This window comes from Homarus americanus, unplaced genomic scaffold (genome assembly GCF_018991925.1).
Source record: "Homarus americanus isolate GMGI-L3 unplaced genomic scaffold, GMGI_Hamer_2.0 scaffold20930, whole genome shotgun sequence".
NCBI classification, from domain to species: Eukaryota; Metazoa; Arthropoda; class Malacostraca; order Decapoda; family Nephropidae; genus Homarus; species Homarus americanus.
This window is the reverse complement of record NW_024748502.1, coordinates 9,010,389-9,036,924: the sequence shown is the minus strand read 5'-3', so window position 1 is coordinate 9,036,924 and position 26,536 is coordinate 9,010,389. Positions and strand designations below refer to the sequence as shown.

The 26,536-nt window shown below is 39.5% G+C and overlaps 1 protein-coding gene across 1 annotated transcript in view; it reads left to right on the top strand.

Moving 5' to 3' along the window:
- Window positions 1-26,536, top strand: part of LOC121880312 — a 49,899-nt gene that overhangs the window by 2,895 nt on the left and 20,468 nt on the right. Inside the window, exons 2-3 of the mRNA XM_042387472.1 lie at window positions 17,985-18,120; window positions 23,513-23,719. Of these exons, the coding sequence (XP_042243406.1) occupies window positions 17,985-18,120; window positions 23,513-23,719 (343 nt within the window). The remainder of the gene's footprint in view (window positions 1-17,984; window positions 18,121-23,512; window positions 23,720-26,536) is intronic.

The window sequence follows — 26,536 nt, the reverse complement described above, 5'->3', positions numbered from 1 at the left end:
TGGTGTCGAACAGCAATTCTCGGAAAAGGGATCTCAGGTGGTAGTAGGACCCGGTGTCGAGGATGATGCAGAAACTTCTCACCAAATTTGCAGATGAGGTCGTGGTAATGGTCAGTGAGAGCCGAGAGGGTCACTGTGTTGAACGCTTCTTGATATGTGGAGTAGGAAGGGGAGAGAATAATCTTGCATGTCCTCTTTTGCACTTTTTCTTGGTGATTACGTTGTGTGGTATTTAGGGAGAAAAACCAGGTAGGTGAGCTTGGGAAGTATAAATGTTGAGTAAACACTCAGGAGCTTGGGTTCAGGAACTCCAAGGGACTTGAGTCAGCGTAGGAGGTGGAGATGGAAGCTGGAGGATTTGACAACTTCCCGGTGATGACGTATCCACTGTCTCGGTTCTCGTTGACCCACTCGAATAATTTCTCCTCCAGTTCTGGCCACCGTTGTTTACCTCTTCTCAGGTCACATTTTGTTCTGGGGATGTCTATTAACTTTTCTTCAGTCTTCTTCCACTCTCAAACCTGCTTGTTAATGCCGAATTCTCTTGCAGCTGCAGAGTTGTTTGATGCCTTTGCAAATCTTACAACTTTTAACTTGAACGATGCGTCGCATTTCATTCGTTTTGCGGGTGGAGCCATTTTACCATAAGGTTTAAAGACCACCACCTCATAAATATGGAAAATGCCAAGTGGAGAGAATGTGGTAAACAAATAAGAGGTCGACTGTGAAGGTGAGTCGGTGCAGTATCGAACGTAAAACCGCTCATAACGGTAATGCCCATAACACTGTGCAACAAATTTTAGGGAAAGTTGTGTTTATCTGAATTTTTTAACTTTTTATACATGTTTTTGAGTATGCTGACTCCAAATATGACTTTAGTTTTTTTACAGCATCAATAGTTTTATCAGAAATTAACAATTAATTTTTTTTCATCTCTGAAATTTAACCAGAAATCAGAAGGCATAATGTTGATATACATCACATTTGCTAATGAAATAAATGAAACGAGAACACAAATGTATGTTATATTGAAAGCATAAACAACACATTCCTTTTCTACTCTTGTTACCAATGAAATTGAACATTAAACTATGCTAAAAATGAACACTTGAACGGCATTTTCTTTTGTGTTCCTTGGGTCATCTCGAATCAAACTCCACACGTAGTCACCCATCATAGTTTCATCCCAAGTCCCCTTATATCTCTTCTCCTGATGAAACCGTTCGCCATGCTCTTCACTCACGTGTCCCAAGTTTGGTCTGAAGAATTCCAAGTGTGAATGCAAGTAGTGTAACTTCAGTGACATTCTGCAGCCAAGTTCTCTGTAACATACAATTAAATTTTCCACCAGCTCTTTGTAGTTCTCAGACTTGTGATTGCCCAGAAACCCATGTACTTTAAGCCGAAATGCTTGCCAGGCATTTTTTTCAACAGTTGACATTTTGTTTTCCAAATCTGTAGATGCCAACATCTGCCTAATTTGTGGTCCAATGAAGATGCTGCCTTTGAATTTGGCCTCAGACAATTTTGGAAACATTAAGCGGACGTGTTTAAAGGCGTTACTTTCTGGGCTTAATGCTTTGATAAACTGCTTCACAAGCCCTAGCTTTATGTGAAGTGATGGCAGCAATATCTTCTCTCTTTGAATAAGAGCATTGTTACATACATTGTGTGCACCAGGAGTTAATTCGCTTCTGACATGCCAATCTCTTCTGTCATAGTGTTTGTAAATCTTCTCTACTATCCCATAGACAGAGAATGCAAGAATACCTGGTATAGCCACCTTGTAGTCCAAGCAGGAAACCTATCATCTTGAAGTCTCCACATAATCCCAATTGTTTCTTGTATAGTTGAGTATGTCCAACAAAATCTTTACATTTTCATAGTCTTCCTTCATTTGAACTGAATGACCTACCAGAATTGATGGAAGTGTATTCCCATTATGAAGCAACAGCCTTAAGACTTTTTGTTGAGCTGCCATTAAACAGATGCCAATCAGAAGGGTTGCACTCAATGCCTATTTGGCCAAAAAGGCCATTGACATCAAAGCAGTAACACAGCAAATTGAGTTCCATAACTTTGAAGAAAGGTGTAAAAGTTAGATGCCTTTTTCTGTATGTAATAATCTTGCAACTAGGATCTAGTAAATTCCACTCCTTGAGACGAGATGTCAAAATCTCAGCATTTTCCTTGGTAAGACCTAAATCCCTGACTAAGTCATCCAGTTCGTGCTGATTAGGAAAATGTGGGGATTTGCTTGAGTCTGCTACATTAAAGTCAACATCCTCGCCCTCTTCAGAAGATGAGAAGTCAGCATTTGAAATCACTGTGCTTTTTAACAGAAATCCCCAAAATTGCACTAAAATTGAGAAAAAGTGTGATATTGTTAAGTTTTCAAAAAATATTGATAGCATGGCAAAACCAATGCAGATTCATAATCAGTGTGTCTAAATTAGTAAAGAAACATATCAAAATCAACATATACAAAAAATTTTTGCACAGTGTTTTAAGAAGTCGAGTTTGGGGGTTGGCTTATACACACGACATCAGCCTAGAACTCATATTTCAGCTGAATAATCGGGGGTCGGCTTATACGCCGAGAAATACTGTAAATAAATAAATAAATACTTTACTAGACCTCCTGGCGCCAACTGTCAAACACATCACCTCCCTCCCTCCCATCTTTTCAGCCATTGTTTGGTAGTTTTAGGTTTACGGTTTTTATCTTATATAATATCACAGACTAAAGTTAGGAGAATATAATTTGCATTGCTGGAATCCTTGCAAGACAGCGAATAATTTGAATATAGACATAATTTATTTTGCACAAGAGATAAAAATTTAGTACATTAATGTAATACAGTGGTCCCTCGGTTAACAAACCCCTTGGTTAACGAATTACTGACCATAAAAATCTTCAATTCGGTTAACGAACAAAAATTTGATTAACGAAATTCTTAGGAAAACATGTCAACATGTTTTGGCTTGCTCATCGACTGGTAGATTAGTCCGCCAATACAGTAATCGGTTCTAGGGCTTACATTCGTTTCCATTGGAGTAAATATCAAGAAGGTTGTGTTATTCAATATTTTTCCAAGTTTTATATTAAAATTATTAGTCATTTTAACACTTATTTAACATAATTGCAGTACAGGGAACTAGTTTTTGGTGTGCCCATCAGCCACTTCACTCACCCACCAAGGCATCTGTGTGTGTCTCTGTTCAGTGGAGGAAACATCTTGCTTGTGGGTCTCTTGAACACAGAGTATTTTTTGTTTTTACAGTACAATTATTGGACATTCTGAAATTTATTTAACATATTGATAATATATAGAGCAGTGCAGTGTTGATTTAAAGAAAATAATCTTGAATTACACCTAGTGAACATAAAATTTTATTGGTGAAATTAGGCGTCAAGCATGGGTCCACTGAAAGGTGATTTCTCCTCCACCCCCACTTCCTTCTCTTCTCCCTTCTCCTCCACCCCCACTTCTAATTCCATCATCATCCAGGAGCCTTCTACATACACACCTCAAAGTAAGTGTACTTTACTGCATTTTTTTTACTTTGTATGTACTTTCGGTGAGCTGGAACCAATTACCCAATATCCCATTGAAACAATGGATTCGGTTAACGATTTTTTCGGCTAACAAACGACCTTCTGGAACAATTTGTGTTCGTTAACCGAGGGACCACTGTACATTTAAGTAGTGTACAAAATTTTCAATTGTATTTTTGGGTAGATTTGCATAAATTTCATCATTTATTTTTATTCATTTACTTGCACACACGATACTAAAAAGAAATTAAAATAAATAGTTGTCCTAAGTGCAAACCTGTACTGTACTAAAATGTACTAAATTATGAATAAAATTTTATGTCTGGTGCAACTTATTGCATGTTTATATTCAAATTAATCTCCCTGGTCACTTCCATGACATTTTATAAGAGAAAAACTTAGTCACTCTTAAGGACAGATAAATAAATAAGCAAGCACTAGACCTTGGCATCAACTGGCAAACATATCCCCCGAATCTTCCAAGCCAGGGTTTGGTGGTTTTAGGCCTACAGTTTTTATCTTATTTAAAATCACAGACTAAAGTTAGTAGAATATAATTTGCATTGCTAGAATCTTTGCAAGACAGCGAATAATTTGAATATAAACGTCATATATTTTGCACGAGATAAAAATTAATCACTTGTATCACATTACAGTAGTGATTTATGAGTTCTGATGTATTTGTACGTATATATACAGGTACTCCTCGACTTACGACCTACTCGACGTACGACCACCCGGAAATATGACCGCCCCAGTCGTACCAAATTTTTTTCAAATTACGTATTTTCGAGTCCCGACGTTAGTGATTGCGCTGTGTACTGAAAAATTTTTTGTTTGTAATTCCCTTTAAAATGGCTGGCAAGCATAAAGTAAGAGTTTTGTGGTGCTGAGAAGAAAAAGAGACACCCTTTTTATATTTTCTATGTACAGTCAACCCTCACTTTACGCGGTTAATTCAACCCACAGGGTACCGCGGAAAGTAAGAAACGCGTAAAGTGAACAACATAACAACATAACATATGGGATTAATTGAAATAGAGGCCGGCTGACCCCCAAACTCCACTTTTTCTGACACAATACCTATGTTCTAGTAAAAATAACATCTTAATTTTATGATGGTGCATGCACACAATTAATACTTAAGAGAAATAGAGAAATACAGTCGCCAAGTTAATGTCCATTCAAATAATGGACTCAACTCCCTCCCCTTCTTCTCACACTACACTGCTGGCTCTTCCCTCTCTGAGAAATTTTTTGGGGAAAACCACTAGATTTTAAGGTATAGTAATAAATAATACCTCAAACTAAAGTTAGGATAATATTGTTGACATTGCTGGATTCCTTGTAAGACCATGAATATTTTGAATATAAATGTCATATATTTTGCACAAAAGATAACATATTTACTCTGAGTAAACAAAATACTTACATTAGATCTAAAATTTGTATGTCTAATGCAAAATCTATGATGTTTATATTCAAAATGATCATCAAATTGTAAGAATTCCAGCAATGTAAATTATATTCTGGCCGGGTAATTTGTATGAATTTTATGAGCTAAAACAAATATCTTCAGTTAATAAAAAAAAAATAATATTCTTCACGACACTATCTGTCAATCAAAGTACCCCACCTTGCCTCCTCCCCTCTTCCAACCGCGCCAGATTAGTCGGACGGTCCCAACCCTCCCCCCCCACCCCCCACCTTCCCTCCCTACCAGAGAAATGTTGGGTGAAAAAACTAGATTTTAACTTTTAGTAATAAATAATACCTCAGACTAAAGTTAGGATAATATAATTGACATTGCTGGATTCCTTGCAAGACCAGGAATATTTTGAATATACACTTCATATATTTTGCACAAAAGATAACATATTTGCTCTGAGTAAACAAAATACTTGCATTAGATCTAAAATTTGTATGTCTAATGCAAAATCTATGATGCTTATATTCAAAATGATCATCAAATTGTAAGAATTCCAGCAATGTAAATTATATTCTGGCCGGATAATTTGTATGAATTTTATGAGCTAAATAAAAAAATTATACTTCACCCGCATAAACGGGTACACACACCGCGGAATGTGAGCATCCCGGGTTTTGGCAGGGCACCGTGTAAACGTGGAAACGCGGAATGTTTGACCGCGTAAAGTGAGGGTTGACTGTATTATTTTCGCATTTTTTACTTACAACCAATTCGACTTACAACCTGGATTTGGTTCCCTAACCCCGTTGTAAGTCGAGGAGTGGCTGTATAGTGATTTAAGGGCGATTTAGGGAATTTTTAGGAATGTTTCTGACTTTACGTTTATTTTGGCTTTATTCGAAGTGCCAGGAACATAACCCTCTCATAAGTTGAGTGTCTACTGTGTATCGCTTGCTAGCGACACTTCCTGTTTTATTCATGGCGAGTATTGTTATTATATGCGCATTCAGAAGAAAATAGATTAATCTTGCAAACAATGTGTAGTGTGGTTCATGTAGGTGGTTACATGGTGGCATTGTTTAGGAACTCATCGGAGCTAATGTGCACAGATACTTTTTTTTATGGTGTGTACAATAGCTATCTTTATTCTTATGGTAATGGCGTATGCACTCGTGAGAAGTATGTCAAAGAAAACAAACAAATACTCCTCATATGTGTTTGTACTACACTGTATTTGTTATCTCTAGGGAAATAACAGGTGTGGCCTAGCAGAGATAGAATTAGTCACAGATATGATATTCATCAAGAAGGAGCATACTGTTATGAATCCCTTTTTGCCGCTTTCCAGCTTCCACCGCTGGTTACCAGCGGCCAGGATCATATATACAGAAGCAGTAGATATATCAGAAGCGTCATCGAATTGCAACAAACTGTATGCCAGAGTCCTGTAATTTCCTGATGATCAATATCAGTCTACAGACAAAACAACAGGAAGGTAGATTTCCACCAGGTTACAGAAACACACCTGTGAACTGTAGTCTTCCTTAATAATAATCACTAAGTCTTTACAAAATTGTTCACAGGGTATGTCTTTACCACTGGACCACTAGACTTTTCACTTCGAATATTGTACAGTACAGTACAGTAGGTTGGGATATTTAGCGACTTTTTATAATGATTTTTTTATGTCGCGGCTACCAAAATTATTGAAATTTTCCAATATATAGCGATAAATTTATTTACAGTAGACTCATAACTTACGTGGGGTTATGTTCCTAGGACCTCACATAAGGCCAAAAACCGTATAAAGTCAGAAACACTCCTAAAAATATCCTAAATCGCCCCAAAAATACAAGTTAAAAACTGTACAATACTTAAATATACAGTAAGGTGTACTCTAAAAGACTAAAATTTTTATCTCTTGTGCAAAATATAAGATGTCTACAGTATATTCAAATTATTCGCTGTCTTGCAAGGATTCCAGCAATGCAATTTATATTCTGCTAACTTTAGACTGTGCCATTTATGTCAAGTTTAGTCACTTTTATTGGCCTCTAGAACCTAACCCTATTTTCTCCATTGATTACTTGTAATTATATATCGCGATTTAGTATATGCGAACATCCTTGGACCCTGTCTCGCGATATATCCTGACCCTACTGTATATGCAGTCGGCACACTACCATTGTACAATTCCTTAGTCTCTTCACTTTACAGGTACTCCTCGACTTATGACCTACTCGACTTACAACCGCAGTTGTATAAAATATTTTTCAAATTTTCTTTTGTAATTCCCTTTAAAATGGCTGACAAGCGTAAAAGTGAGAGGTCTCGTGGTGCTGAGAAGAAAGAGACATCCATTTTAGATTTTCTATGCATTATTTTTGCCTTTTCAACTTCACACACTGAGCAGAAACAGGCGACTACTGTACTACTTCTCTAGGCAGCTTGCGGCTGTTTATATACTTCTATTCAGATGCCTGAGCATCCTAGCACCATCCAGGCATTGCAGGTTGGAACGAGATACGACTGGAAAGTTTCAGAATGATGGAAGCTTACAATACATAAATAAATCGTAGCAAAAATAATGCAATACGTTCTAGAAAATTCTTACATAGGTAATACATCAACATATACAAGTAAACCTCCCTAAACTTGTCAAAATAACTGCTGCCTGGATTGGAAAATAATCAGAATACTTAGTTCACAAAAATGATACAGTATTGTTAAATTATGCCTCGGCATAACAATACAGTCAACGAGATGATGACTTAATAATAAGGCAGCATGCACCCATAGGAGAGAGACGTGTAATAAGACAGCGCCCCAGTGGCAATATACAGTCCAGTAAACTTCCTCCAATCCAGATTAATTGGAGGGAAGGCCTGTCCAGTTTGGCTGAATTGGTCTATATTGCAAGGCCGAAAACTCGAAAGGATGGGGAATTTCCGACTCAACGTACCAAAGAATACTAAACTTACTGTAATTTTTACCCAAGACTTAACACCCTCAATGTTTCATATGCCATATGGATGTAATTTTAGCCACTTATGGTTTTAACATCTGTGGAAAAAAGTTGATTTTTCCCCCGGTCTCTCATACGCTCTTGGCAGCTTGGTGCTGGCTCTCAGTTCAGCTGTACTCAGCGATTGGTTGAAATGTGACCGTAGTTATAGCTTATGCCAAAAGCCATGGGTAGTGATAATTTGCTTATTTAGGTTAATTCAATAAAAGAGGAATCTCTGGGTCATTTGCATGACCGAAAAATCCGGTGCTTGAGAGATGGCAATATTGTTAGGGAGAGCAGGAACGATCAGCTGATACAGGTGGTCCTCGTTATAAGAGTACTGTATTCACTATCAGTGGTTTTGCAGTAAAGTGGTCAACTTTTTTTGACCACTTATAAAGTCCCCACATTTAAGTTGATTCCACTCAAAAACTCTGAAAACTCCGGATAAAATCTATTGATCTAAAACTCCGGATAAAATCTATTGATTTAAAACTCCGGATAAAATCTATTAATTTTTAGCTGAAGCATTTGAAATTTCATCCTCTTCCTGGCATCATGCATGCATGCATGTATCTCAGCATCAGTCTCTCACTCTGTTTCGTCCAGACCAGCGCTGTGTTGTGTTTACTGCTGCCTTTATTGTGCCTTTTCGTGCATGTTGTGGTGAATTATTTTATCATTTTGTAGCCATGAGTTCCCAACTTAAACAGGGTGGTGCAACACTCAAAATGAAGCACACTAGCTATAGTATAGATGTAAAATTAGAAGCTATTAAGTGAAAGACGAGTGGGAGTGGACAATTCACCAAGTCCAGTTTCTTATTTATCCTCCGACTAATCCTCCTTCCCCCAACCCAACCTCCATCAAGCCGTACATCTCTACCTTTGAAGCTGAGTAAATAAAATTATTTTATTATGTTAAAATTATTTATTTTTATAACATTAGAATAAGTATTTTGTCTCACTGGAGTGAGTGTGCACCAGTAACGGTTGCCGAGCACTGCAATGCCTCAACACACCGACCCCAATGAACTTTTAGGACGTTAGATAACATATAAAGTTAAATAATTTCTTAAAATAATATGTTATCAAATGTTTAAAAAATATTTCTAAGGTAAATTACTGTTAAAAGATATCATATACAGTGAACCCTCACTTTATGCGGTCAGTTGAACCCACGGAGGCCCGCGTAAAGCGAGAAACGCGTAAAGTGAACAACATAACATATGGGATTAAATGAAATAGAGACCGGCTGACCCCCAAACTCCACTTTTTCCAACACAATACCTGTGCTCTAGTGAAAATGACATTTTAATTTTATGATGGTACATGCACACAATTAATACTTAAGAGAAATAGAGAAATACAGTCGCCAAGTTAATGTCCATTCAAATAATGGACTCAACTCCCTCCCCCTCTTCTGACACTCCTGGCTCTTCCCTCTGAGAAATGTTTGGGGGAAAAACCACCAGATTTTAAGGTATAGTAATAAATAATACCTCAAACTAAAGTTAGGATAATATAATTGACATTGCTGGATTCCTTGTAAGACCAGGAATATTTTGAATGTAAACGTCATATATTTTGCACAAAAGATAACATATTTACTCAGAGTAAACATTATATCTAAAATTTGTATGTCTAATGCAAAATCTATGATGTTTATATTCAAAATGATCATCAAATTGTAAGAATTCCAGCAATGTAAATTATATTCTGGCCGTGTAATTTGTATGAATTTTATGAGCTAAAACAAATATCTTCAGTTAATAAAAAAAAATATATTCTTCACAACAGCGCCAGATGGTCGGTCGGTCCCTCCCTACCAGAGAAATGTGTGGGAGAAACCAGAATATTTACCTTTTTAGTAATAAATAATACCTCAGACTAAAGTTAGGATAATATAATTGGCATTGCTGGATTCCTTGCAAGACCAGAAATATTTTGAATATACACTTCATATATTTTGCACAAAAGATAATATATTTGCTCTGAGTAAACAAAATACTTGCATTAGATCTAAAATTTGTATGTCTAATGCAAAATCTATGATGCTTATATTCAAAATGATCATCAAATTGTAAGAATTCCAGCAATGTAAATTATATTCTGGCCGGATAATTTGTATGAATTTTATGAGCTAAATAAAAAAATTATACTTCACCCGCGTATATGAGTAGATGCACCGCGTAAAGTGGGAATTCTGGTTCTGGCAGGGTACCGCGTAAATGTAGAAACACGTAAAGTGAAACTGCGTAAAGCGAGGGTGCACTGTAATAAAAATTTGAGTGTCGTGTACAAAGTCATGGTCCCAATTTGACCTATTCCATTATTTCTTATGGGATTAATTCCTTGCTTTAAGTGGATTCATTATCAGAGGCTTTTTTCTGATCCCAGTTAACCACGAATAACGAGGACCCCTGTACCACTCTGTACTGTAAACAAAAGACCACAATAACTTATATGGGATTGAGTGTTGGATTTTTTGGGGGAAAATTAATTATATTTTGATAATACTGTATAGTGATATCCCCGTTAGCTGGAACAGTTGGTGCAGAGCACTTCCGGGAATGAGAGATTTCCGGGTAACGATACGACTCTCAAAGCCGGAAAGAATTCCCTCATCCCCGGAATTTTCCGGGTACCATATATCTCGGCCAATAAGGCGTCGGGGTGCATAAGACAGCCCCCCCAAATTTCAATTTAAAAAGTAGCTTTTGAGCTCTATTCGCTGTATAAGACCAGTACCCCAAATGTGACACTTACCCACTGACTCAGTAGTCCTTTACCAACCATCCTTGGTTTTTTAAAATAAGGCCAATTCACTTCAAGTAATGTCATCAAATGTTACCCGCTGGTGTAGTGTAAACACTAGTGACGTCACTTAAGCGTCTGCTATTTACCGGTAACTGGAACTAATGTCGGTGTCGAGTGAAATTTTTCTATTTACTTGAAATGGATTTACCAATTTATTTGTTTATTTATTTATTTATAATATACTGTAACATATTAAACACACTGCAAGTATTTTCTTTAATTTATACGCTTGCTTCACACGAGACGATCGGTGGTGGGAGTGTTCCCTCGTCTCGGTGGTGGGACTGTGTTCCCACTGTTAACACAACAGTAACCACCGTATTCTAATTAGGATTTGAGTGAAAAAGATTATGTACTTACTACATACATTTATTACACAAACATATATATACTATATATATATATATATATATATATATATATATATATATATATATATATATATATATATATATATATATATACACAGCCCGACCCCCAAACTCCACTTTTTGACGACAAATAACTATGTTGTAGTAAAAATTCTATCTTAACTTTATGGTGGCATGAAAAACAAGTAATATAGAAGAGGTTAGGTTAGGAAAGATAAAGGTTAACATAGGAAAAATAAAGAATAGGTTAAAAAACGAAAATTTTTGAGGAACACTCACGGTAGTAGAAGAGATGGGTCGGCATACGGTGATGGAGGCTGGTTCCGAGGCAGAGGGCAGATTACTGCCCCTCAGGTGAATCACCATTACTAGGTGAATCACCATTACTAGGTGAATCAATATCACTGTCACTTACAGTTGTCATGGCTTCCCTGACAAATCCCTCAAAATCACCTTCACTATCACTATCACTGCCTTGGGCTGGCTGTGGTGGGTTGCGGGCGAAGAACTCGGTTATGCTTTTCTGACGGCTGGCTTTGATGTTGTCGTGATACACCTTGATGTACGGCTCCATAGCCTGCACCAGTCGGTTATGGAAGACGTCATGGCGTTCATCGTCAGTGTCGCGGGAAACAATGGACTTAATTTTTTCTGTTAACTCTATGACACACTTAATATCACTATGACTTAAACTAGGTTCTTCGGAGAATGACGCACCTTCTTCCTCCTCTTCACTGGCGGGTTCTTCTTCCAACATCTCGTCGGCAGTCACTTCAGGATCTCTGATCACCTCCATGATGTCTTCGTTGGTGGTCTCGGAGAAGCCTTCAGCTGTAACAGTCTGCGCAGCTTCTCTGGCAAGGTCCACTGCTACTGCAACAGTCTGAACCTCACCAGTAACAGATTGACTCCTCCTCTCACCTGGTATGCCATGCAACACATGTCTCCATGCGTGACGAATCGTAGCAATAGTCAGCAGATCCCATGCCTCCACCAAGAAGTCTACAGCTTGTTTGACGTTAAACTTCTTCCAAAATTGTTTGACGAGAAGTTCTTGAGTCGCCGCCTCTTGTTCCTTGTCCTCATCGCTTTTACTCTCGCTGTCGGTGTCACCCAGCTTACGCAACTCATCCTTGGTGTTGGTAGAGTCGTTCAGGAGCTTGAATTTCTTTGCCGAGTATGCAGCTTTAACGTTGCAGATTAACTCCTGGTCCATAGGCTGGATTAATGACGTGGTGTTGGGAGGAAGGAAGACCACTTTTACGTTGGGGTGACGATCCATTAGTAGGGGCGAGTGTCCAGGTGCGTTGTCAAGGAGCAACAAAATGTTGAATGGAACATTCTGTTGCTCGCAGAATTTCTGCACGTCAGGAACAAGAAAGTTGTCAAACCAGAAGAGGGACAGAGAAGAGGACATCCACGCCTTACGTGCGGTTAGCCAGTGGACATTAAGCTTGTTCATGTCCATATTCTTGTAGGCGTGCGGCTTGCGGGCTTTGTGAATCACCGATAACTTTGGTTTACAGGTACTGGAGGCATTGGTGGTAAACAGGACGGTGATGCGTTCCTTCTGCATCTTCCGGCCCCTTACCTTGCTCGCAGACTGGACAACGAAGGTCTTGGAAGGTAACTTTTTCCAGAAAAGACCAGATTCGTCCATGTTAAACACCTGGTCGTCAGTGTACTGTCCTTCCTCCATAATCTCACGTAAAAACGGAGGAAAATCTCTAGCCGCCGCACGGTCAGCACTCGCTTCCTCACCAACAATGCTGATATTGGTGACCTTGTTCCTCCTCTTAAACCTATGCAGCCAACCATGGGAAGCATTGAAGGGTTTGGGCTTTGCAATTCCCATTTTACGTGTCACTGCTGCGTATAGCTCACGTGCGTACTCCTGCACTGAGCGCGTGTCCACCGCCATGTTGCGTCGCGCCTGACGCACCAAATAACTCACCAGCAAAGTTTCCACTTTTGCCAGCACCCTGTTCTGGCAATACCTGATAGCTGAAGCACCTGCAGACTTTGTGAGCTTCATGTGCTCCTTTATCTTGGCTGCATCCTTCTTGATCGTACGAATCGTAGATTCGTTGACGCCATGCTGGCGCGCGAGATCAACTTGGCGTCTTCCTTTCTCCAAATCTTGAACAATTTGGTACTTCAGCTCGTAGCTTAATGAACGTCGTGTCTTCTTTGGTTTAGTGCCGCTGGGTCCAGGTAAGGAAAGGTTTCTCTCTGGGGGTGGTGGTCCGGCGGAAGCCATTTTACGGAACAATGGATGCGCGTTAACCCGGCGTGGCCTTGAGGGATGAAACTGCCGCGGCTAGGTCAAGCGTCGTCTCTCCTCCCTCCCTCCCTCCCCGGGGTAGTCACGTCATAATACTTTAAGCCAATTACAGCTAGCAGCAGAGGGGGGTAGGGCTGCATGGCCAATCACAGTCCGAGACGTCATATGACGTCAGTGATAACGCAACAAAGACACACACTGCGCAACCTTACCGCGCCGCTTACCCAAGCGGAGGGAGGAGGAGGGAGAGGCAGGCAGGCAGGCGGGCGGGTGGGTGGCGCGTGGCGCGTGGTCAAAATCTAAAAATAGCATCCGAGCCGGACACTCACCGCGTAGCTGTGGAAAAACCCGCGTTAAGTGAAAGTTCAGCTTTGGCAAGGCACCGCGTATATGCGAAAACGCGTTAAGTGAAAGCGCGTTAAGCGGGGTAAAACTGTATATATATATATATATATATATATATATATATATATATATATATATATATATATATATATATATATATATATATATATATATATATATATATATATATATATATATATATATATATATATATATATATATATATATACACACACCTAAACCCCGACTTACGACGGGGTTAGGGACCCAAATCCAGGTCGTAAGTCCGATGTGGTCGTAAGTCCGATATAGATAAAAAATTCAAAAAAATTCAAAATAAAATTTTTCAAAAAAAAAAAAATTCAAAAATTTTTTTTTTTCAAATTTTTTTTAAAAATCTACAATGAAATACAGTACACTAAACGTAAAAAATAATGAGGAATGGATACAGTACAGTAAAAGTAATAAATAATGAGGAATGGATACAGTGTGACTGAGCACTTACCTTAAATGTAGTCAGCTGAATGCACACGGGGCCCCCATAATTTTCTATTTACAGGATACATGGAGACTATATTAATTGGAAGAAGCAGAAGAGGAGACAGGGCTGGGTGGGTCATCAATGTCGCTTCCTTCAGACTGGTTTATGTACTGTGGTAACTTGCTGGTTGAAGGTATTGGATCATCTTGAGGGAGTGAAGAGGCAGCACTGGTGGGGCGTGAGGAGCCAGTACTGGGGGACTTCTTGAAATAGGTGTCCAATTTAGACTGCACAGTTTTCTTTTTCTTTTCATTATAAATTTCTCTGTAGCAAGCAAGTGAATCTTGGATCATTCTGTCAACTTTGGCATAACGCTCATAATTTTGATCCATGTCATCAAACATTTGCATTGCTTTATTAATTGTAGCAAATGCCTCTGCCATATGTTTCACTGAAAACTTTTTGGGGGGTGCAGGCTCTTCTTCTACATTTTGTCTCTCTTCTTCCTCTGCAACTTTCTGTGCATCTAGTTCAATAAGATCCTCGTTACTGAGCTCTTCTGCTTCACTTTCAACCAACTGTCCAACATCTTCAGTATCAATTTCTAACTCCAGCTGTTTACCTAAGTCCACTATCTTGTTACTAATATCCAAAATAACTTCACTTTCATTAAATCCTTTGAAACTGTTCACATATCTTTTCAGGATTTTCTTCCATATTCCATTCATGCAATGTTTTGTAACCTGATCCCATGCTGCACTAATGTTCTTTATACATGACAAAATGTTGTACTCCTTCCAAACCTGTCTGAGCGTTTTCTCACCTTCAGTAGCAGCAACAGCCTGAGCGAAGGTCGTGCGTAAATAATATGCTTTAAAGGCAGAAATAGCACCTTGATCCATGGGTTGGATGATAGAGGTAGTGTTAGGTGGCATGTACACTACCTTAACATCAGGGTGCATGTCGTCCAGGTGTGGTGGGTGTCCTGGAGCATTATCCAAAATCAGTAAAATCTTGAATGGAATCCTTTATTGCAGACAATACTCCTTGGCTCGTGGAATGAAACAAGTCATGAACCAATCCTCAAATAGTACTAGGGTCATCCAGGCTTTCTTGTTACTGCGATAAAACACTGGCAGTGTGTACTTGCTGACATGTTTAAAAGCCCTGGGGTTCTCTGAATGATAGATCATGAAGGGCTTTAGCTTGAAACCAGCAACATTCCCCCCCAACAGAAGTGTAATTCTGTCCTTGAATGCCTTGAATCCGGGCATTTTTTTTGCCTCTTTGTGGATGTATGTCCGGTCAGGCATGCGTTTCCACAATAATCCAGTCTCATCCACATTGAATATTTGCTCTGGCAAATAATTCCCTTCCACAATCACATCATCTAACTCCTCCTTAAAAGCTTCGGCAGCACCAACATCGGCACTAGCTGCCTCTCCACTCACCTTAACACTGTGTAGACTGTAGCGTTTTTTAAATCTATCAAACCACCCTTGACTTCCTGTAAAGGTTTGATCACATTCATCTCCTGCCTGCTCCTTCAGGCTTTGGAACAGGCTTCTTGCTTTAGCCTGTATGGTTAGAACACTTAAGGGTACACGCTTCTGCATCTGGTCTTCTATCCATATCACCAATAATTTTTCCATATCGTGGATAGGACCTTGTCTTTTCTTTGTTATTATAGTTCCCTTTATAGGTGTTGTTCCTTTCACTACTTCACGAATACGTTCCTTGTCCTTCAGAATAGTGGATATAGTCGAGTGTGAGAAACCTAGGTCGCGTGAGATCGTTGCTACTGTTTTTCCATTCTCATACTGTGTTATTATCTTCAGTTTCATCTCAAAAGTAATTGCCTGTCTCCTTTTCCTTGGAGTACCACCAGCACTCTCACTTTTACGCTTTCCAGTCATTATAAAGTCAATTAAATACAATAATAACGAAAGTTCACAGCGCGATCAGTATAGGATACGATAGCCAAACACAAACAAAGCGCTCCACTGAGTGAGTGCAGCCACGAGGCGACCCAAGCCACCCCTCCCTCTCGCCCGGGACGGAAACGTTTCGGTATAGAAAATGCGCGCGTCATTTGAAAAAATTTTTGGTCACGGCGGTCGCAGTCGTATGTCCCGTATGGACGTACGGTCAAAGCAGGTCGTAAGTACCAATGGACGTAAGTCCATATAGTTGTAAGTCGGGGTCTAGGTGTATATATATATACGTGTATATATATATACGTGTATATATATATATATATATATATATATATATATATATATATATATATATATATATATATATATATATATATATATATATATATATATATATATATATATATATATATATATGCTGATAACCACAAGGAAAGAAGAAAACACGAAGAGAAGAAGTGAACATGTGTAAAGGTGTTGTGTATGCATCTAAGTCCAAGCCTTGCATTCCAAACTGTCCAGAAAGATTCACCAAAGCAATCCAAGCCCTTAAGAAAAATAAGGATCTACATGTCACTAAAGCAGATAAAGCCAACACAGTAGTGATTTTAAACAAAGATGACTACACCTAGACCCCGACTTACGACTACGTGGACTTACGACCGTCGGGACTTACGACCGCCTCAGATATAGATAAAAAAAAAAATAAATAAAAAATTTTAAATGACACACGCATTTTCTATACCGAAACGTTTCCAGTTAATGTAGTCTCCATGTATAATTAGAAAATTATGGGGGCCCCATGTGCATTCAGCTGACTACATTAAAGGTTAAGTGCTCAGTCACACTGTATCCATTCCTTATTATTTATTACTTTCACTGTACTGTATCCATTCATCATTATTCATTACTTTTACTGTACTGTATTTCATTGTAGATTTTTTATTAAAAAATAAATAAATAAATAAAAAAAAAAAAAATTTTTTTTTTTTTTTTTATCTATGTCGGACTTACGACCTGGATTTGGGTCCCTAACCCCGTCGTAAGTCGGGGTCTAGGTGTGCAGCATTATAAGTTTGGATGTGAAACTTGTTGGGATTTATGTATTAAAGTTGATTTGCATACAGTACAGTACAGCATGCCCTGTCAATTCGTAGATTTTTAATTCGTGGAACTCGATTATTCACGGATGACACACTGGATGTACCGAAGAATGTCTAAGGGTAGTTTTAAAGTTGCTGGCATTTTTGCGGTCGAGACAGGGAGCCATTTGTTCTAGAGACAGTAATTCCTTTTACCTCTATTGTGTATGTGTATATGTGTGTGTGTGTACACACACACACACACACACACATATATACACTGCAGGTAAAAGGAATAATTGTCCTAAGGGCAAACACATAAAGGGAGTATATATTTCTTTGCACACGAGTAAAAATTTAAGAGCAAAGTTATTCGTGGATTTGGCTATTCACGGCCATTTTTAGAACCTAACCCCCGTGAATTTTAAGGGCATGCTGTACTCTACAAAATACTGTACGGAATTAAGGGTCAGTGGTTTCTAGTATGTTGCACTTCCTTTGTGGGTCTTGTGATGTTACTTTTCTACTTTCTTTTTTCCTATGATAAAAGATGTAGCTACTGTAATTGTTGACACTTGTGTACTTTAGCTGTCAATCACCGTAAGTTTTATATTTTAACTTGACCTAAAATAGTCCTGCTGATGATTGGTGATAACCATTTTCATTTCAGCTCCTGGCGAGAGTCTGTGTTATTGCTTGTGGGTGTTACTGGCGGCACCTCCAGTTCCTGGCCACTACTGGTATACGGTCACAGGGATTCAACTTGAACCGCTGTTTGGTCTTAGAATTCTTGTAAAAGAAATTAGGTAAGATATATCTTCAATTTGTTAGGTTTACTGTTCAAATTAAAGAGAAAACTCTATATTTACCCAGTAGGTCGAGGGTTCGATTCCTTGCTGGTGAGGTCGTTGATTATATGTTCAAAGTCCGCGTGTTATATGGACTAAAAATGAAGTATATATATGTACCTCGCGTTTCATACCAGCTGGATTCGGTAAAATGCTACTGACACCACATAAGAGGCACGGGCAGTTTCCCAATGAGGTTCACGGCGCCATCAGCTTGATGAACAGGCTTTGTGTGAAATATAACAGTCTAGAACTGCTTTTAGTGTCCTTGTGGCCTAGCCGGTAAGCGTTCCCTAGTCCCACCCAGTAGGTCGAGGGTTCGATTCCTTGCTGGTGAGGTCGTTGATTATATGTTCAAAGTCCGCGTGTTATATGGACTAAAATGTACACACACACACACACACACACACACACACACACACACACACACACACACACACACACACACACACACACACACACACACACACACACACACACACACACACACACACACACACACACACACACACACACACACACACACACACACACACACACACACACACACACACACACACACACACACACACACACACACACACACACACACACACACACACACACACACACACACACACACACACACACACACACACACACACACACACACACACACACACACACACACACACACACACACACACACACACACACACACACACACACACACACACACACACACACACACACACACACACACACACACACACACACACACACACACACACACACACACACACACACACACACACACACACACACACACACACACACACACACACACACACACACACACACACACACACACACACACACACACACACACACACACACACACACACACACACACACACACACACACACACACACACACACACACACACACACACACACACACACACACACACACACACACACACACACACACACACACACACACACACACACACACACACACACACACACACACACACACACACACACACACACACACACACACACACACACACACACACACACACACACACACACACACACACACACACACACACACACACACACACACACACACACACACACACACACACACACACACACACACACACACACACACACACACACACACACACACACACACACACACACACACACACACACACACACACACACACACACACACACACACACACACACACACACACACACACACACACACACACACACACACACACACACACACACACACACACACACACACACACACACACACACACACACACACACACACACACACACACACACACACACACACACACACACACACACACACACACACACACACACACACACACACACACACACACACACACACACACACACACACACACACACACACACACACACACACACACACACACACACACACACACACACACACACACACACACACACACACACACACACACACACACACACACACACACACACACACACACACACACACACACACACACACACACACACACACACACACACACACACACACACACACACACACACACACACACACACACACACACACACACACACACACACACACACACACACACACACACACACACACACACACACACACACACACACACACACACACACACACATTCTCTCTCTTGACCACCGGCGGTCAAGATCGCACCTGGCGCCCTCCTCGGAGCAGCCAGGTCAACTGTTAGTTGGCCCATACCAACTCCCTCCCTGAACCCCTCCTCCCCACCGAATATCAACGAAGTTCACAGAAGTTACTATTTCATTTAGGAAAGGAATGGAACCAGTGTTAAAAGAGGTGAACAGTGCTGTCAGTGAGAACCTCAATAGTAACAGGGTACCAAGTTGACCTTCACACAGTGAGGTCCCAGGTACCCAGTGATAACGCCCGACCCAACAACCAGCGATGTGTTAATCCGTCTACGGTGAAAAGGCCTGGGACCACACCTCACTAATAGAACACCGCCTGTGAGGGAACTACTACACCACGTGAGGCCCCTCATAAACATCTGTGAGGGAATACTACACCACGTGAGGCCCCTCATAACACCATCTGTGAGGGAATTACTACACCACGTGAGGCCCCTCATAACACCATCTGTGAGGGAATTACTACACCACGTGAGGCCCCTCATAACACCATCTGTGAGGGAATTACTACACCACGTGCCCCTCATAACACCATCTGTGAGGGAATTACTACACCACGTGAGGCCCCTCATAACACCATCTGTGAGGGAATTACTACACCACGTGAGGCCCCTCATAACACCATCTGTGAGGGAATTACTACACCACGTGAGGCCCCTCATAACACCATCTGTGAGGGAACTACTAAACCACGTGAGGTCCCTCCTAACACCATCTGGGAGGGAGTTACTACACTACGTGTTTGCTGTTCAACACCTACATTAATCTGTATGTTCACTGTATGTTCCTTCACCTTTCTCTAATGAAGGCTTTTGTTAAACCACCAATGTATGTAATAAGTCATTTATGTCCAATGTATATTTTCAGCCTTCGGGCTGCAGAACTTTTTCAATAAACCGTTAATTATTATTATTATTATTACACGCGCGCACGCACGTTTCGGTTCATCACGAGCCCTTCTCAATTGGTAGTGAAAGAGACAGAATATTACACAATATATACACGTGGAGGCTGACTGACCCAAGCCGTCTGTCAACTGGGGATAATCTTCTGACCCAACCTTGGCCTGAACCAACCCTTCTTACCTGGGGATTAAATTACCCCATTTTCCTAACTTTCACTGCAGCAAACTCTGTTATTAAATCTTGATACTACAAGGTTTCTGCTAGTTCCTTTTCAATGGAGAGCATAGCCAATGCATTCAATCTCTCTTGAGACATAGTTGTTCTTAGATAGTTTTTTATTAATTTCACCTTGGAAAAACTCCGCTCCCCTGATGCCACTGTGACTGGATCTGTCAATAAAATCTGATATGCTATTTCTGCCTTAGGGAAGGAACCATTTAGAGACTTGAGAATCTGAAGGACTTGAGATGCACTGTTTGTTTCTTGAGGAATAAGTTCTTGGAGTACTCGAAGCTCTGAGAACAGGTCTGCACAATCAATATCGTGAGAATTTCCAACACTCGATGAATTATCCAAAGCTATACATCGCTCTTTCATGATGTAGTCTTCTTTCATATCTCGAAGTTTCTCCAAGTCATGCAGGAAACCGAAGTTAGTGTCATACTCTTGCACCTGCTTGAATCTTCTTGTCAGTGACATTATTGCCTGATCAATGATAACAAGAAAGTAATTTCTTTCAAATGCTTTCTCAGCCGAGTTTTCTGAATTATTCTCACCTATTTCTTGTTGTCCTTTTCTTTTCACTCGGCGATTTTTTAATATAAGCCAACTTCTTTCAGATGTTTCTCAATTTGGTAATTTTCTCATGTAAAAGTTTTCTGAGAAGTGCCGATTTTCACTAGTTTTAGGGAAAAATATAATTTTCACTAGTAACTTTCACAGGTCCATTTCCTACCAAGTAGTTCATTGTTCAACTGTCCAGAAGCTGTGGCCAGTTGGCTGGATCACATAAATCATCTTCAGTTTCACGGTTACGGTCTGAGCTGTCCATTTTTAAAGCTTTCATCTGTTTTTCACCACTGTCCTCTTCCTTTCCTTTTATACAATTCACACTAGCACAATCATTTGCAGTAGTTTCTGGAATTTTTTGTAACACAAATTTGTCAGGGGAACCTTTCAATACATTATCAATTTCTTCTCTTTTCCTTTTCTTTTGCCTATTCACTGCCCCTGAGATGTACTTTCTGTATCTGTCTCTGCTTGCCATGTTTCTTACACAAAAAAAGTATATCCACAAAACTCAAAAGCAGGAGTCACAGCTCACAGGACAAGACACAACCTGATCTCACTGGTTACTGACCCTGGTGGACTGGCTGTGTGGAGTGGAGTGCAATGGATTATGGAGTCAGATTATGCGATCAGAGGAACCCAACCCCCATGGGACTGTCGCTATGGATGGTAAGGTCACGGTTGTGATGGTGGCGTAAGCCGTCAGGTCAGATTAACCAGTCAACAGGTAATGTGTCCGAGGTCACTGGGTCTAGTACTGGGCTCCACGGGGCCCCGGTGGTCGCCCCTGTTCCCCCCCCCCCTAAGGATGGGCCTGTGTGTGCGTGTGTGTGCGCGTGCGTGCGCATATACAGTACAGGAAAAATAAATTACGGTACTGTCCCGGCCGCGAAAATGCCAGCAACTTTAAAACTACCCTTAGACATTTTTGGGTACATCCAAGGTCCATGAATTGTCAAGGCATACTGTACTGTAAAAAAGAAAATATTAATGATCCATATCTGGGTGATTAGCCGAGATGCAGTTTAAATCTCTTATAACAATGCAAGTTCAAGAAGGCCTTATTTTCTACACATACAGTAAAAACCAGTAAGCATTGAAAATTTTTGTATTTAATGCTTTTTACAGGAACAAGGGTGGATGCTTTGCTTTCTACACTGATGTGTTGTGACTTCCAGGTTTTATCAGGCTGAGGTGTCACCTAATTTATTTCTTAGGTTGTTTTCTTGTTTTTTTTTTTGTGTAAGTGTTAACCAGGAATCTAAACATTTCAGATTACATTGTAATTTTTTTTTATTTATCCCAGGAAATGGCCATAAAATGATGTTGATGATAATATTAATATTATTTATATACAGTACAATATACTGGATCCCTCTCATATCTTTAAATTTAGCTTTAATTTACAGTAATTATTGTAATTTTCCGTTACCTTGCTATTGGTGTGATCCCAAACCACTTTATTTCATATAAGCTTAAGTATTAAAGTCTACAGGAACGTAACCCCGACGACTGCTTGAGTTTCACCTGTACAGTACTGTATATGTACAGGCAGTCCCCGACTTTGGACAAGGATTCATTCCTGGACCCTGATTGTAAGTCGATGTGTTGATAAGTCAGAACAGTGTTAACTCCAGACAAAACAGTAATAATATCCCCGACATAATGAATACTGTAAATAAAGTGATGTTAAAAAATATAGAATTATAAAAGATAATGTGAAAAATGGGATTTTAATTAAAAAAATTTTGATGAATGTATTGGAATCCCGTTTATAAGTGCGGATGATAGTAAGTCGGATGGTCATAACTCAAGGACTGCGTGTATTGTATCGTGTTTGATTGTACATTGACTTATTAAACTCTATAGAGGTGTTTCATTAAGCAATGAATAAATTTATTGCTTTTGCTGTATTTTAGGAGAATTCATCCCCACGATGGCGAGGAAGCTGCAGTTCGACAAAAACGACAAAAACAATTTTTAATGAGTGACACTGGAAATGAACTTCAAAGTTTAGGAGAGCAGCTGCAGGAATGGGTGGAACAAGCTCGAAGATTAAAATTTTCTACAGTTTGGTGTGTCATTACCTCAGCAATAAACATCAAGAATATAAAGGAAACCATCAGGTAAGAATAATGAAACCCATCTAAGGTATCAGTAGATAATTGTTTTTAAAGCATGTAAGAGTGAGAAAAAGATTTTGTTATAAAATTTGTTGAAGTAGATAATCTTTGCTGAAGCTTTCCTAAGGTGTTAGCTCATAGCACTTGTGGCAGACACACACTCTAAATACACGTGGCTGTGACAAATAGGTACAGTAAGTCCTCGCTTAATGTCGGGGTTACATTCCTGAAAACGCGACATTATACGAAACAACGTTAAGCGGATCAATTTTCCCCATGAAGTACATTGCATATACAGAAAATCATTGCCATTTCTATAGAAAATAGTGCATGCATATACAACTACAGTGGTCCCTTGGTTAACGAACACAATTCGTTCCAGTTAACCGAAAATTTCGTTAACCGAATCCATTGTTTCAATGGGATATTGGGTAATTGGTTCCAGCTCACCGAAAAGTACATACAAAGTAAAAAAAAAAACTGCCGTAAAGTGCACTTACTTTGTGAGGTGTGTATGTAGAAGGCTCCTGGTTGATGATGATGATGGGAATTAGACTTGGGTGTGGAGGAGAAGGGAGAAAAGAAGGAAGTGGTATGGAGGAAAAATCACCTTCAGTGGACCCATGCTTGATGCCTCATTTCACCAATAAAATTTTAAGTTCACTTGGTGTAATTCGAGATTACTTTCTTTAAATCAACTCTGCACTGCACTAGATATTATCAATGTTAACTAAAGTTCAGGATGACCAATAATTTCAATGAAAAATGCAGTTTTATATAAGACACCAACAAAATAGGTGCTCTCTCCACAGAAAACAAAGGCAGACTGGCGCCTGGTGACCGACCCACGCATCTGATGGGTGCACAACTAACTAGTTCCCTGTACAGTGAGTTCTGCTATAACGCGTGTTTTGATAACGCGAATTTGCTCTAACGCTATTTATGAATTCGGAACAATATTTGTATAACGCGAACGCTTGTTTGCTATAACGCGATTTTTGCTTACTATTTCTCCAATTTTGTGGTATTAACTGTGAATATGGTAAAGAAGAATATCCCCAAAAAGCGTTCTGATGATAGAATTCCCGGTGATTATCGTAAAAGAAAGGATATAACACTTGAAGAGAAGCTCGATGTTATCAACCTCAAAATCACCCTTCTCCCCAATCAAGTTACATTCATATTTTTTCAAGGTAAAGTGTTAAATTTACTGTATGATTTCATTATTAGATATGAATGTAACATTTATTTAGACTGTGCTATCCTTTGTGTTAGGCTAACTACTAAATTTTTTCGATTTCGAGTAATCTGCACCTAACCCTATTTTCTCCATAAGCCCTGTTATTTCTATTACGCGATTTTCTATAACACGATATTTTACAAGAACACAATTATCGCGTTATAGCAGAACTACCTGTACTGCATATATTACACCGGTCAACACAATTTTTCTGGCACAAGGTTTTTAAACGGATTTTAAGTAAATTTGGGGTGCAGAATCCAAATATGACTTTGGTTTTTGTCTATCACATCAGGTTTGTGAGATATACCATATTGCACTTTTGCTGGGAAACGTAAACTTTTGGATCAAAATTGACGGTTTAAACATGTATACATAAATTTTTTCAGCATTATAATTTGTATTTTTCTATAACCAAAAATTGTTAATATCAAATTGGAAAGTTAATGCACATATAATATTTAAATGTAACATTGAAGGGTGAAAAAAAACAATTAATGTACGGTAGAAATAGTGCAAGTATTAAGATCAAGTTACAGTTACATAAACTTCCTCTTTTTGGCCGATCTCTTATGTACAGCTTCTGGAATGTCTCTCATCAAACTCCAGCAGTAGTCCGCCATCATGTTCGAGTCCCATCGACCTTGGTAACGTTCTTCCATTACTTTAATGTCTTGATGAAAGCGCTCCCCTTGCTCCTCGCTCACTTCTCCCAGATTTTCTGGAAACTCGTCCAAGTGACTGTGTAAGTAGTGAACCTTGATACTCATTCTGCATCCAAGTGCTTGTAAACTCAAGAGCAGCTCTTCCACAATTTCTTGATAGTTGTCCGCTTTCTTGTTCCCTAAGAAGTTCCGCACCACATTAGAGAAAGCATTCCAAGTTCTTGCCTGTGCCTCAGTCATTGTTGCAAGGAAGTGTGGATCTCTGAGTAGTGTTCTTATTTGAGGTCCATCAAAAATCCCTGCCTTTTTCTTCTCGTCGCTAAGACTTGGAAAGGTTGAGCATATATATCTGAAACACTCTCCACTATGATCAAGAGCCTTGACGAATTGCTTCATGATACCAAGTTTTATGTGCAGAGGAGGAAGGACAATGTTTTTCCTGTCAACCAGAGGATCGTTAATGATATTCTTGTCACCAGGCGTCAAACTATGTCTTGGTGGCCAATTCTTTTTCACCCAATGGTCTGCTGTAGCACTGCTGTCCCAGTAGCACAGAAAACAGGGGTATTTTGTGTACCCTCCTTGCTGGCCCAATAGAAAGTTTACCATTTTCAAGTCCACACAAATTAACCATTCATGAGCATGGTATTGCAACCTCTCTAGAACAGTCTTAATGTTTTCATATTCTTCTTTAATTTGTACAGAATGTCCGATTGGAATTGAACCATACTTTTTTCCGTTATGAAGAAGAACACATTTCAAGCTCCTTTTAGAACTGTCAATAAAAAGTCTCCAATCCTTACTATCATATGTTGGTAGTCCCTTGGAGAGAAGAAGTCCTTCTACATCATTACAAAAAACAAGCTGGTCATATGAATGAAAGTACTTCCGCAGTTGCTCTTCTCTGTTGCGATA